A 15,990-nucleotide genomic window follows, 5' to 3' on the forward strand; every position below is an offset into this window, starting at 1 on the left:
TTTACACACACACACACACATGTACGTGTATTGTAGTGAATTTGTTCGAAGATATACTTTTTTATTGCTGCGCGCACGTAAGCATCATATTACAACATATACATGTTACATGTATGTTTATTATGTGTATGTGAACGACCGTGTCTCGCTACCGTGCACGTGCATACCAGATACAGTACATGTATGTGTGAGTGTGTGTGCTCGCGCAGGCGCACATAAAACATAATACATGTAGTTCAATCACAACACAACATATACCTTATGACATTGTATGTATTATCTTAGATATATATATTTCTGGTATTATATGACCCACATCAAAAGGTAATTTATATTACACGTTGTACTCTAAACATTTCCATCTACAGATCTAGTACCAGGTATATTAGAAAGATTATAATGTTCACAATGTCAAAATACGTGCGTGCATGCGCTACTTGTAGCTATATATATATATCTACATGCATATACATGTAAGTACGGTGTGATATATATACTAACATTTACAAGGTACACATATATGTAAATGTACAGTAACTGTATTATGTCACACATTTATGGTAGGGTTATTCATATTACATAGAATAAAGTAGAATACACCAAACCAATATAAATACATAAAATGTTTTATGGAACATGATGATAAGCTGAGAATAAATTACTATTTTTTGTAGACCAAGTATCTATAAGCACACTAATAAGATGATATCAATTAACTACAATGTATTTAAATTGCCAAATGTATCAATACGCTACATGCCAGAAAAATCAACTTTGATAAATGCATAGTCACGAACAACAAAAAATAAAATTGGGAAAAAGTTATATTTCAGTTCCTGGTGTACATGCAGTACTCACGTATGATGAGTGTATCAGTCTTTACCACTCACGCTTATTAATTAGCGAAATTCGCGTCATTAAGCAGGTACACACTGGTCAACATAGTGTCATCCGAAATTCTAAGTTCGCTTTTTCCCGTTTTTTAGTTTAACAAAGAGTTTACCATCAATAGACCAGGAGTTCTCTACACACTCCAGCTCGTACGCGCGTTTTAAGATTTGCTGGTTTTCCTGGGTTAAGTCCTCGAATATATATATATCTTCTTACCCTTCAGTTCTTTCCTGGCCTTCAACACTTCAAACTTTTTCATTCTACGCGTAAATTTGCAAATAGTAGAACGAGGTCCAAGTCTATGGGCGATGTCTATATCGGTAACTTTCACATCCACTTTGAGGTTATCCCTGAAAAATTTCGCACATTTCTCAACGCAGGCCTCAGCCGTCTCAGTGCGATCACTCTCTAGTCCGACAATCCGAACCGAATTTTTACGACCTTGTTGCTCCAATGCATTATCACGCCGTGTCAACTGAACTATTCTCTCTTCAGCTTTCTGTACACTTATCTCTAATTGTCCCACTGTATCTCGTAATCTCTCGTTATCATTCTCAAGGTCAAACACTTTACCTTCAAGTCTCTCTATCATCTCCACGTTTTCTTGTCTTATTTCTTCTCTCAGTTTGTTCATGTGAGAAATCATGTCATCTTTTGTCATGAGAGTTAATAGTACCTGGTTAATCTGATCGAGTTTCTCATCGGTACTGTCCAAGTTACTTACTAACACTTCACTTGCTCTACGATCAGCTTTCGCTTTATTACTGGTACTAGTGTTCCTGGATTGCGGCATTTTCAAAAATATTCAGTCCAAACAGTAAATAATAAGACGAGTATAGTGTCAACAACGAAATCGGGCAACACGTACCTGTACGTATATATATATTACATATACATGTAGCTCCACAGGAACAGGTGCGCGCGTGGATAGTGTTCACTATGGCGGTCACTGAAGCATGACAAACTTCTCACCCATATCACAAGAGATAATTTCAAATATCTCGAAAAACAGTCACTTTTTCCAAAATCCGATCAGTTATGAATGTTCCATATTGTCTCATAGCTGTGCTTCGTCAAAATGATTCCAAATGACTCTGTCCTATTGTGCAAAAAGAGACATTTTGTAGAGACAGAAATACACCACAACTTCACGCTTTCTCGGTGACCACGTGACCTCATCGCACTGCTGGAACTTGAGAAGAAGTTTAAAATGTGTTTTTCAAGATGGCGCCTATGGCGGCCATCTTGGATTTCGGACCGACCCGAAAATTAACAACACTTGGTCACGATCATATCAGGATCATTTCAGGCAAGTTTCAGCTCAATAGCACTGGTGGAACCTGAGAAGAAGTTTAAAATGTGTTTTCAAAATGGCAGCTATGGCGGCCATCTTGGATTTCGGACCGACCCGAAAAATAACAACACTTGGTCGGGATCATATCAGGATCATTTCAGGCCAGTTTCAGCTCAATAGCACTGGTGGAACTTGAGAAGAAGTTTAAAATGTGTTTTTCAAGATGGCGCCTATGGGGGCCATCTTGGATTTCGGACCGACCCGAAAAATAACAACACTTGGTTGGGATCATATCAGGATCATTTCAGGCAAGTTTCAGCTCAATAGCACTGGTGGAACTTGAGAAGAAGTTTAAAATGTGTTTTTCAAGATGGCGGCTATGGGGGCCATCTTGGATTTCGGACCGACCCGAAAAATAACAACACTTAGTTGGGATCATATCAGGATCATTTCAGGCAAGTTTCAGCTCAATAGCACTGCTGGAACTTGAGAAAAAGTTTAAAATGTGTTTTTCAAGATGGCGGCTATGGCGGCCATCTTGGATTTCGGACCGACCCGAAAAATAACATCACTTGGTCGGGATCATCTCCGGATCATTTCAGGCAAGTTTCAGCTCAAAGGCACTGGTGGAACTTGAGAAGAAGTTTAAAATGTGTTTTTCAAGATGGCGGCTATGGCGGCCATCTTTGATTTCGGACCGACCCGAAAAATAAGAACACTCGGTCGAGATCATCTTAGGATCATTTCAGGCAAGTTTCAGCTCAATAGCACTGGTGGAACTTGAGAAGAAGTTTAAAATGTGTTTTTCAAGATGGCGGCTATGGCGGCCATCTTGGATTTCGGACCGACCCGAAAAATAACAACACTTGGTCGGGATCATCTCAGGATCATTTCTGGCAAGTTTCAGCTCAATAGCACTGCTGGAACTTGAGAAAAAGTTTAAAATGTGTTTTTCAAGATGGCGGCTATGGCGGCCATCTTGGATTTCGGACCGACCCGAAAAATAACAACACTTGGTTGGGATCATATCAGGATCATTTCAGGCAAGTTTCAGCTCAATAGCACTGGTGGAACTTGAGAAGAAGTTTAAAATGTGTTTTTCAAGATGGCGGCTATGGCGGCCATCTTGGATTTCTGACCGACCCGAAAAATAACAACACTTGGTTGGGATCATATCAGGATCATTTCAGGCAAGTTTCAGCTCAATAGCACTGGTGGAACTTGAGAAGAAGTTTAAAATGTGTTTTTCAAGATGGCGGCTATGGCGGCCATCTTGGATTTCGGACCGACCCGAAAAATAACAACACTTGGTCGGGATCATCTCGGGATCATTTCTGGCAAGTTTCAGCCCAACAGCACTGGTGGAACTTGAGAAGAAGTTTAAAATGTGTTTTCAAGATGGCGGCTATGGCGGCCATCTTGGATTTCGGACTGACCCGAAAAATAACATCACTTGGTCAGGACCATCTCAGGATCATTTCAGGCAAGTTTCAGCTTAATCCCACTGGTGGAACTTGAGAAGAAGATTGAAATGTGAAAAGTTTACGCACGGCGCACGGCACACATTATAACACACATTATAACACATACATTATAACACACACATTATAACACACATTATAACACACACATTATAATGCATACATTATAACACATACATTATAACACACACATTATAACACACATTATAACACACACATTATAACACACATTATAACACCAATTAAATAACACACATTATAACACATACATTATAACATATACATTATAACACACACATTATAACACATACATTATAATTAACACACATTATAACACATACATTATAACACACATTATAATACACACATTATAACATATACATTATAACATATACATTATAACACACATTATAATACATACATTATAACACACACATTATAATACACACATTATAATACATACATTATAACACACATTATAACACACACATTATAACACACATTATAACACATACATTATAACACACACATTATAACACATACATTATAACACACACATTATAATACATACATTATAACATATACATTATAACACATACATTATAACACACACATTATAACACACACATTATAACACACATTATAACACACACATTATAATACATACATTATAACATATACATTATAACACACACATTATAATACATACATTATAACATATACATTATAACACACATTATAATACATACATTATAACATATACATTATAATACACACATTATAACACATACATTATAACACACACATTATAATACATACATTATAACATATACATTATAACACACACATTATAACACACACATTATAACACACACATTATAACACACATTATAACACATACATTATAACACACACATTATAATACATACATTATAACATATACATTATAACACACACATTATAATACATACATTATAACATATACATTATAACACATACATTATAACACACACATTATAATACATACATTATAATACATACATTATAACATATACATTATAACACACACATTATAACACATACATTATAACACACACATTATAATACACACATTATAACACACACATTATAACACATACATTATAACACACACATTATAACTTACACATTATAACATATACATTATAACACATACATTATAATACATACATTATAACATATACATTATAACACACACATTATAACACATACATTATAACACACACATTATAATACACACATTATAACACACACATTATAACACATACATTATAACACACACATTATAACTTACACATTATAACATATACATTATAACACATACATTATAATACATACATTATAACATATACATTATAACACATACATTATAACACACACATTATAACACACACATTATAACACACATTATAACACATACATTATAACACACACATTATAATACATACATTATAACATATACATTATAACACACACATTATAATACATACATTATAATACACACATTATAACACATACATTATAACACATACATTATAACACACACATTATAATACATACATTATAACATATACATTATAACACACACATTATAACTTACACATTATAACTTACACATTATAACATATACATTATAACACACACATTATAACACACACATTATAACACATACATTATAACTTACACATTATAACACACACATTATAACACATACATTATAACTTACACATTATAACATATACATTATAACATATACATTATAACACACACATTATAACACACACATTATAACACACACATTATAACTTACACATTATAACATATACATTATAACACACACATTATAACACACACATTATAACACATACATTATAACATATACATTATAACACACACATTATAACGCACACATTATAACACATACATTATAACATATACATTATAACACACATTATAACACACACATTATAACACATACATTATAATACATACATTATAACACATACATTATAACACACATTATAATACATACATTATAACGCACACATTATAACACATACATTATAACATATACATTATAACACATACATTATAACACACACATTATAACACATACATTATAATACATACATTATAACACATACATTATAACACATACATTATAACACATACATTATAACACATACATTATAACACACACATTTAAACACCAATTATAAACCAACATTATAACCAATACATTATAACACAAATTATAAAAAATTATAAACAACCTATAAACAACATACACACAAACCACTTATAAAACATTAAAATACATAATTTAACACAACTTATAACACACATTATAACACACACATTATAATACACACATTATAACACACACATTATAACACACACATTATAACACACATTATAATACATACATTATAACACACACATTATAATACATACATTATAACACACACATTATAACTTACACACATTATAACACATACATTATAACGCATACATTATAACACACATTATAACACACATTATAACATATACATTATAACACACATTATAACACACACATTATAACACACACATTATAATACATACATTATAACACACACATTATAACTTACACACATTATAACACACACATTATAACACACACATTATAACACACATTATAACACACATTATAACATATACATTATAACACACATTATAACACACACATTATAACACACACATTATAACACACATTATAACACACATTATAACACACACATTATAACATATACATTATAACACATACATTATAATACACACATTATAACACACACATTATAACACACACATTATAACACACACATTATAACACACATTATAACACACACATTATAACACATACATTATAATACACACATTATAACACATACATTATAACACATACATTATAACACATACATTATAACAAATACATTATAACACACATTATAACACACATTATAACACACACATTATAACATATACATTATAACACACACATTATAACACACACATTATAACACATACATTATAACACACATTATAACACACATTATAACACACATTATAATACACACATTATTACACATACATTATAATACATACATTATAACACATACATTATAACACAGATTATAACACACACATTATAATACACACATTATAACACACACATTATAACACACACATTATAACACACATTATAACACACATTATAACACACACATTATAACACATACATTATAACACACATTATAACACATACATTACTACACACACATGACGAGATCTATGAAATGAAAATTGCAGTTTTCATGTTTGCTCACAAGGGAAGGAAAACTTTTAAACCTTCCTTCCTTCGCCACATATTTTTAATCGATAGCACATCCTGGTTCTCGTACCCGTGCTACATGTAACTAAATAACTATTGACCCGAGTTGACTAATAAACATATGTGATAGAAATACTCCGGCAAAACCTACTAGATACATTATTAAGCCGTTTAACTTAACAGGGCCATATCATTTTTAAAGGATTTCAAATATCATTACATCTTCATCATATTTGTTTGAAATCAGGTGCACAACATATTCCTTAATTTTCTACTGCATGAACGACTCTCAATACGTGATTTCAGATGGCACAAAATGGACATAAAATTGCTAGGGATTCCTATAAGAAAGAAATGTTTATATGTTAATTAGTTCGCACTAGAAAGGTTTTATTCCTGAAGAATTAGTCATTAAAACGTGAATACAAATAATGTTTCATGTTTATGATATGAAAAAGCATTAGTTGATGAATTTATTACACTGCCAAAAACTGTACATTTATGCTAGAAAAGTATTAAGTGCGATTAACCTATTTCACACAATGCAACAAATACGTACCTCTTTAAAACTTTCCGACTTAAGTGGAGTAATCTCTATAATATAAAAGAAATATATATATATATAATATACTAGCTTGATTCAGCTTATGAGAGCATGAAAAGCATATATGTACTTGTACATGTATACATATATGTTTTGCATTTAACAAAGATATGTAGCAGGTGGTCAGTCAGGGCCAACGTGCATACCATCAATCTGTCATCCCATGTTGATAATGTTAACCAAGTTAATATGGATTCCAGTAGAAATTAAAAAAAAAAAAAAAAAGATGTCTAAAATGTTATTTTCCTATATAAAATATAGTAAAGTTTACCCCTCACCGGGGGCAAACGTGATATCATGAAATTCACAATTCTTGTAAAGCATTTTAAGACCCTTCCATCTATGAAAAGTATTTGATTCTACCTTATTTGGATCTTGAGAAGAAGATATCTGACATTTCAGTTAATTTGACTGTTTTGGTCCCGCAAATCAGTCCGTGGGGTCAGTCAGGACCAACATGTGTATACCATTAAACTGTAATCCTATGCTGTTAATGTTAACCAAGTAAGAATGAAATCCAATAGGAATTAAACAAGTGACTTTCTAAAATTTGATTTTCATATAAAAAATATAGTAAAGGTTACTCCATCCCTAGCCTCAAACGTGATACCCCAGTGTCATGAAATTGACAATGTTGGTAAAGCAAATTATGACCGTTTTAGCTGTGAAGAGTATTTTATTCAACCATGTCTAGAAGTTGAGAAGAAGATTTTAGAACACTTCATTTAATTTTACCCTTTTAGTCCTGCTACTAAGGCCCCTGAGGGGTGGGGATCATATAATTCACAATTTTTGTTGACATTTGGCCATGAAAGCTTCCTGCCAAATGTCATTGAATTTGATTCAGCGGTTTTGGAGATAAAGGCGCAATAGGTCAACCGATACTTCGTCTCATGTGACCTAATGACATTTTAAGCAAGACATTTTATTCGAACTATGCCTTCTTACCTTATAGGGACATGAGTGAGCAGAGACGACATTTACAATCGTGTGCGTGTGCGCGCGCGTGTGTGTGTGGTACCGGTAACAGATACTTGTGTTGACCACATGAAAATATTGTGTTGGTGTCTTTGTAAGTCAAACACTGGTTTTAAAAAATAGTCCAAATTAGTTACCTTCGTTCTCTTTCCCTTCGTTCTCATTCTCTTCGTCCTTGCTTTCCCTATTTTGTTCTTCATTGCGACGATATGTGCGGTATATCAAATCGACTAGAACTGTATAAAAATATTATATCACATTAGCGAGACATTGAAGTATATTCAAGTATATAGTTTGGCTGCACCCTTGGGATACACACTGAAAGTACAAAAGGCTGTGTGCGAGTCATCTTCATAGACATAATTAGAATTATCATACACGCTATAGCACCTTTGATAAAGCAAACTGGAATCGTGTAGCAGTGTTAAGGTGAATCTGTGTTGTGCCTTGGCTATCTTCAAAGGGCAAGTACCGACCGTATTTATATATATATTGAACAAAACATGTACATGTAGTTAACGCCGAGCCATGAAATATGCTAATAATACGGAGAAGACTTGCTTATAAAAACTCATTCTTACCAATTCTATCATATACTTACGACCGATAATAAGCAGACAGCATGAGCTGAAAAAAACAAATCCCGTATATATTTTTTGTTGAAAAATAAACGCATTTATATTAAAGTAATATTATGCTATGATACATAAAGGCATAATGATAGTTGGCATCTGTACTGAAATCGGCAACATCTAGTTGTCTAGAACTTGTCTAGAAAATAGGTTTGGTTTGGTTTGTTTCTGTTTAACGTCCTATTAACAGCCAGGGTCATTTAAGGACGTGCCAGGTTTGGAGGTGGGGGAAAGCCGGAGTACCCGGAGAAAAACCTCCGGCCTACGGTCAGTACCTGGCAACTGCCCCACGTAGGTTTCGAACTCGCAACCAAGAGGTGGAAGGCTAGCGGTAAAGTGTCGGTACACCTTAACCACTCGGCCACCGACCGTATACATCCTTTTTAGGCATCACTTTATCAAGGCTCTGTAAGCGTGGTCCAAGATATCACTCTAATCATTATATCAGTTTCGCATTCTTGGTAAGTTGGCAGTATTTAACTCACAAAAAGTTAGGTTGTTTTTTTTAAACAAAAAACTCAATAGTACTAGTTTGTAAAACAAATCATCCCTGTCCATAAAACATACAGATTATGATTTAAAATGAAGCATCCTGCTATATTTCCATTACTACTACAATATTGTGTATGAATACATATGCATAATATGTGTAATATTTGCAACAAGATTGGATAGTATTGCAACAGCAATACAAAGTCCCCTGCCTGAACCAGGAGTGCAACTATTTATTTCCCATTTTTAGCCCACCATCATCAGATGGTGGGCTATTCAAATCGCCCTGCGTCCGTGGTCCGTCGTCCGTCCGTCCGTCCGTCCGTCCGTCCGTCCCTCCGTCCGTCCGTCCGTAAACAATTCTTGTTATCGCTAATCCTCAGAGAGTACTGAAGGGATCTTTCCCAAATTTCATATGTGGGTTCCCCTTGGTGCCTAGTTATGCATATTGCATTTTGAGACCAATCGGAAAACAACATGGCCGACAGGCAGCCATCTTGGATTTTGACAATTGAAGTTTGTTATCGCTATTTCTGAGAATGTACTGAATGGATCTTTCTGAAATTTCATATGTAGGTTTCCCTTGGTGCCTAGTTATGCATATTGCGTTTTGAGACCAATCAGAAAACAACATGGCCGACAGGCAGCCATCTTGGATTTTGACAATTGAAGTTTGTTATCGCTATTTCTGAGAAAGTACTGAAGGGATCTTTCTCAAATTTCATATGTAGATTCCCCTTGGTGCCTAGTTATGCATATTGCGATTTGAGACCAATCGGAAAACAACATGGCCGACAGGCAGCCATCTTGGATTTTGACAATTGAAGTTTGTTATCGCTATTTCTCAGAAACTTATGAAGGGATCTTTCTGAAATTTCATATAAAGGTTCCTCTTGGTGCCTAGTTATGCATATTGCGTTTTGAGACCAATTGGAAAACAACATGGCCGACAGGCAGCCATCTTGGATTTTGACAATTGAAGTTTGTTATCGCTATTTCTCAGATACTTATGAAGGGATCTTTCTGAAATTTCATATGTAGGTTTCCCTCGGTGCCTAGTTATGCATATTGCATTTTTAGACTAATCTGAAAACAACATGGCCGACAGGCAGCCATCTTGGATTTTGACAATTGAAGTTTGTTATCACTATTTCTGAGAAAGTACTGAAGGGATCTTTCTGAAATTTCATATGTAGGTTCCCCTCTGTGCCTAGTTATGCATATTGCATTTTGAGACTATTCGGAAAACAACATGGCCGACAGGCAGTCATCTTGGATTTTGACAATTGAAGTTTGTTATCGCTATTTCTCAGAAAGTAGTGAAGGGATCTTTCTCAAATTTCATATGTAGGTTTCCCTCAGTGCGTAGTTATGCATATTGCATTTTGAGACCAATTGGAAAACAACATGGCCGACAGGCAGCCATCTTGGATTTTGACAATTGAAGATTGTTATCGCTATTTATCAGAAATTGCTGAAAGGATCTTTCTGAATTTCATTTGTAGGTTGCCCTCTGTGTCTAGTTATACATATTGGATTTTGAGACCAGTCAGAAAACAACCTGGCTGACAGGCAGCCATCTTGTATTTTGAAAATTGAAGTTTGTTATCGCTATTGTACAGAAGGTACTGAAGGGATCTTTCTCAAATTTCATATGTAGGTTCCCCTTGGTCCCTGGTATTGCATTTTGGGACCAATCGGAAAACAACATGGCCGACAGTCAGCCATTATCGCTAAATCTTAAATTTTATATATAGGTTCCCCTTGTTTGAAAAGTACTAGATCTAGAGGGCTGTTTCTGAATTTACACAGATTAGTAAGACTTAGAAGAAGGGAAAAGTAGAGAAAAGATCAATCTGACATGGAACCTGTAAAGATCATTCAATGGTGGGCGCCAAGATCCCTCTGGGATCTCTTGTTTAAACTACGTGTTATACTGATCACGTATACCAAGTTTCGTTAAAATCGGAGTAGTACTTTAGGATTGTCCGGACACGCCTCAACCAATGAGAAGTCGGCGGCCATTTTGAAAATTGGTTTTTCGGGAAAAAAAATGTAGGATGCACAACTACATGTTATACTACTCATGTATACCAAGTTTCGTTAAAATCGGAGTAGTACTTTAGGAGGAGTTGTCCGGACAAGCCTCAACCAATGAGAAGCCAGCATCCATTTTGAAAAATGAATTTTTGAGAAACAAAATGTGGGATACACAACTACATATTATACTGATCATGTATACCAAGTTTCGTTAAAATCGGAGTAGTACTTTAGGAGGAGTTGTCCGGACAAGCCTCAACCAATGAGAAGCCGGCAGCCATTTTGAAAAATGAATTTGGGAAAAAGAAAATGTGGGATGCACAACTACATGTTATACTGATCATGTCTACCAAGTTTCGTTAAAATCGGAGTAGTACTTTAGGAAGAGTTGTCCGGACAAGTCTCAACCAATGAGAAGTCGGCGGCCATTTTGAAAATTGGTTTTTCGAAAAAAAATGTGGGATGCACAACTACATGTTAAACTGATCATGTATACCAAGTTTCATTAAAATCGGAGTAGTACTTTAGAAGGAGTTGTCCGGACAACTATTGCGTGACAGACGGACAGACGGACAGACAGACAGACAGACAGACAGACGGAGGGTAAACCTATAGTCCCCCCGTTTTTCAAACGGCAGGGGACTAATTAGGTTATATACTACATGTACTGGAATGTAATATACATGTACATAGAAAATACATATCTGAACCAAAATGGAAAAGACAATGTGATATGGAAATCATAGACAAAATCATGTTCTGTATCTGAAGTACACACAAAAAAAGAACAAGAGATTCCAGAGGGATATTGACGTCCATCATTGTAGGATCATTTACGGTCCTATCAAAAGACTGATCTTTTCTCTACTTTCCTTTCTTTCTCTGACCTTCCTCTTAATTATTTGATATCATGGGGAACATAAATACAAAGCCTGTCGGCTATTTTGTTTTCCAAATCAGCCTCAAAGTTAAATGGACACAACTAGGGACCAAAGGAAACATACATTGTAAGTTTGAGAAATATCCCTCTAGTACTTGTCAAGGAAAAGTGATAGCATACATTGTAAGTTTGAGAAATATCTCTCTAGTACTTGTCAAGGAAAAGTGATAGCAAACTTTAACTCTCAAAATCCTGTTGTCAATTTTTGTTTTTTTTTTCTGATCAGACCCAAAATCTGATCGGCACAACAACGGCCCAAGGGAAACCTCCATATTAATTTTGAAAAATATATATCTAGTAATTCTCAAGAAATAGCGATAACACAGGATTGGCCACGGTGTAGGTCGATTTGAATAGTCCACCATGTGATGATGGATGACTAAAAACTACAAGTTCAATGGGAAAATGAGAGATAAAGGTAAATACTTACGCTATTAAAGCAATTAATATATAGTAAACGGTATCCAATCCTGTGAAAGAAAAAGAAAACATATCAGATGTTAGATTATAAGATACTTCAACAATGAATAAGGTAGGTAATTTATATTAGATATACTAAATTTCAAATTTTATATAAATATTTATCTGTTCTGTCTCAGTCTGAGATTGTATGTTATGTATTACCATGATTGTGCAATGCTTACCTACGGAAGTCGTCACGGTAACGTTGTGTGAGGGTCTTTGTGACGTTGGTTGTGTCGGTCGTGCTGAAACAAATACACATAGAATGCTTTAATTATTTCCTTCTTTAAAACAATATCAGTTTAACGCTGCCAACGTTTCAAAATACTGCTCTGTCTTAGACGAAAAAGGAATGGGATGGGTAAAAAAATCTCATTACGGAAAAAGAGGGAATGGAAAGAAACAGATCAGTCATGGTGAACTAAAATGTAGATTTAGATTAAAATGTTGGAAGGACATGCATGCTATGCATTAACAAATGAACAAAATTTTATATTAGGGGGTAAACACCAAGACAGTTTGTGTAAAATAAATGTATCTTTCTAATGGACGTGGATATAATTCTCAATATAATATTGATATGCATATATACCAAACTATTACACTCAGAAAGCAACAAAAAAAAAAGAGGAAAATCACTAGATGAACCTACCAGATAAATATTTTATCAACTTTTGGAAACGATAGCAACAATCATGTTTTGTTTTGTGAGTCTGATTGATATATATTGGAAATTGAGAAAATTCTAGATTAAATCACAGAAATACGAGGTAAATATCACGTAATTTAACTAATTACGGTTTGGTCAAATATAGGTACTGGATCCTAACAAACAGATATTCGTTAAATGCGTATTACTAGAAATAGGAACTTGATTTTGTAGTATTTATGACAGTACAGACAAGAAAATTGAATTTTCGAAGTAATTAGCCCCTTTATCAACAAACTGTTACATACAGACATAGAATGAAACAGTTACATAATTTTAGTTGATAAATGTACTGTAATATGTTCAGTATCAGTTTGTATACTTATACATAGATCCTGAAAATCATATATATATATGTTCACATACAAGCTAATTTACCCGATGAGTCACTCCTATCGCCCAGGATAAGACAGTACGGTATGTATGATGTATGTACTTCCACGTTGATAAAAGTATCAACATACAAAAAACCTAACTTTATTATATAAACAACAAATAATATTGTCTTGTTTTTGTTAATGTTCCCTTCGGTCGATGATTCATTCGCCGAAGGCTTATTGTATTCAATTAAAAAAAAAACATCTAAGGTGGTTTACAGATGGTATGAGTATATAGCGTAATAAAAGGTTTTAAAAAGTAACATCACAAGCTAAAACTTTGTGATGATAGTACGTGCTATGTAGCAACTCTTTACTCCAGTGAAATTACATGTAAGGTCCCATATTCCTTACTAAAAATAGTATAATTTTACGTGACATGTTTTTCTAATTAATAACAACGCCATAATTTTGAATTATTTGATAATTGTCCGTTCAGTCTGGGTTTTAGTGTCTTTAAAAAGGGTTTCTTTTTCTCCTTTTTTGGATGTGATTTTCTGTAAACAAGTTATAAAGGGGGATTTTAAAGCGTTTGTCGTCTATAAATATCTAAATTTTGGAATCACATGACAAATCAGCGTTGAAACTAAATTCCTCTCCGTAAAACCTTAATTATAATTTAATCAGTGCAATTTTTGGACTTTTCTGGAAAAAAAATTTTGCTTTGATAATTTCCTACACATTTTCATAATAGGATGGAAAAAATGACACTTTAAAATGACGTTATTTGTTGAATGCTATAGGTTTAAAACCTAAACCATTGACCAACGAAAATTCTTGTATTATATGAGATAAAAGTATATACCCCATTTCACAAATATTTCCAGTGTTATACAAGTAATCTCATTGGCGGTTGGCGAGGGGGAAGGGGTGTGGTTAGCTACAGATAGGTAATGCATATGTAAATTAACAAGAGGCCCAGGGGCCTTAACGGTCATCTGACTCTAAATTAAAACCCTTATATTATTGTAGTATGTATTCTCTCTAGCAAGTATATAGTGGCACTGTTGGCCATGGTGGCCATCTTGGATTTCTGACCTACCCAATAAATAACAACACTTGGTCTGGACCATCTAAGGATAATATCTGGTATGTTAGAGCTGAATCCCACCGGTGGAATTTGAGAAGAAGGTTGAAATAGGTGTTGTTCAGGAAAACCATGATTGCGCAATCATGTTACAAAATGGCCGCCATTGGTGCCATGTCAAATTTTTTACGAGGCCGAAAAAATAACAACACTTTGTTGGCCCTCCTTCCTTAACATCCTCACCAATTTCCAGCTCAATGGCACCAGTGGAACTGGAGAAGAAGTTTAAAATGTGTTTTTCAAGATGGCTGCCATGGTGGCCATCTTGGATTTCTGACCGACCCGATAAATAACAACACTTGGTAAGGACCATCTCAGGATCATTTCTGGTAAGTTAGAGCTGAATCCCACCGGTGGAATTTGAGAAGAAGTTTGAAATAGGTGTTGTTCAGGAAAACCATGATTGCGCAATCATGTTACAAAATGGCCGCCATTGCTGCCGTGTCAAAGTTTTTACGAGGCCAAAAAAATAACAACAATATGTTGGCTCGCCTTCCTCGACATCCTCACCCATTTCCAGCTCAATTGCACCAATGGAACTGGAGAAGAAGTTTAAAATGTGTTTTTCAAGATGGCGGCTATGGCGGCCATCTT

At 34.4% G+C, this 15,990-nt stretch overlaps 1 protein-coding gene across 1 annotated transcript; it reads right to left on the bottom strand.

The window, feature by feature from the left end:
- Positions 1 to 259: 259 nt before the first annotated feature.
- Positions 260 to 13,468, bottom strand: LOC117320801 (the record flags this gene model as incomplete). The annotated part of the gene is given in 6 exon segments (XM_033875290.1): positions 260 to 1,990; positions 7,635 to 7,669; positions 8,795 to 8,893; positions 9,259 to 9,284; positions 13,192 to 13,231; positions 13,406 to 13,468. Coding segments are annotated over 6 exon segments (305 nt in total), but the record flags the coding sequence as incomplete, so codon positions are not given.
- Between the last annotated feature and the right edge of the window lie 2,522 nt (positions 13,469 to 15,990).

This window comes from Pecten maximus, unplaced genomic scaffold (genome assembly GCF_902652985.1).
Source record: "Pecten maximus unplaced genomic scaffold, xPecMax1.1, whole genome shotgun sequence".
Lineage (NCBI taxonomy): Eukaryota > Metazoa > Mollusca > Bivalvia > Pectinida > Pectinidae > Pecten > Pecten maximus.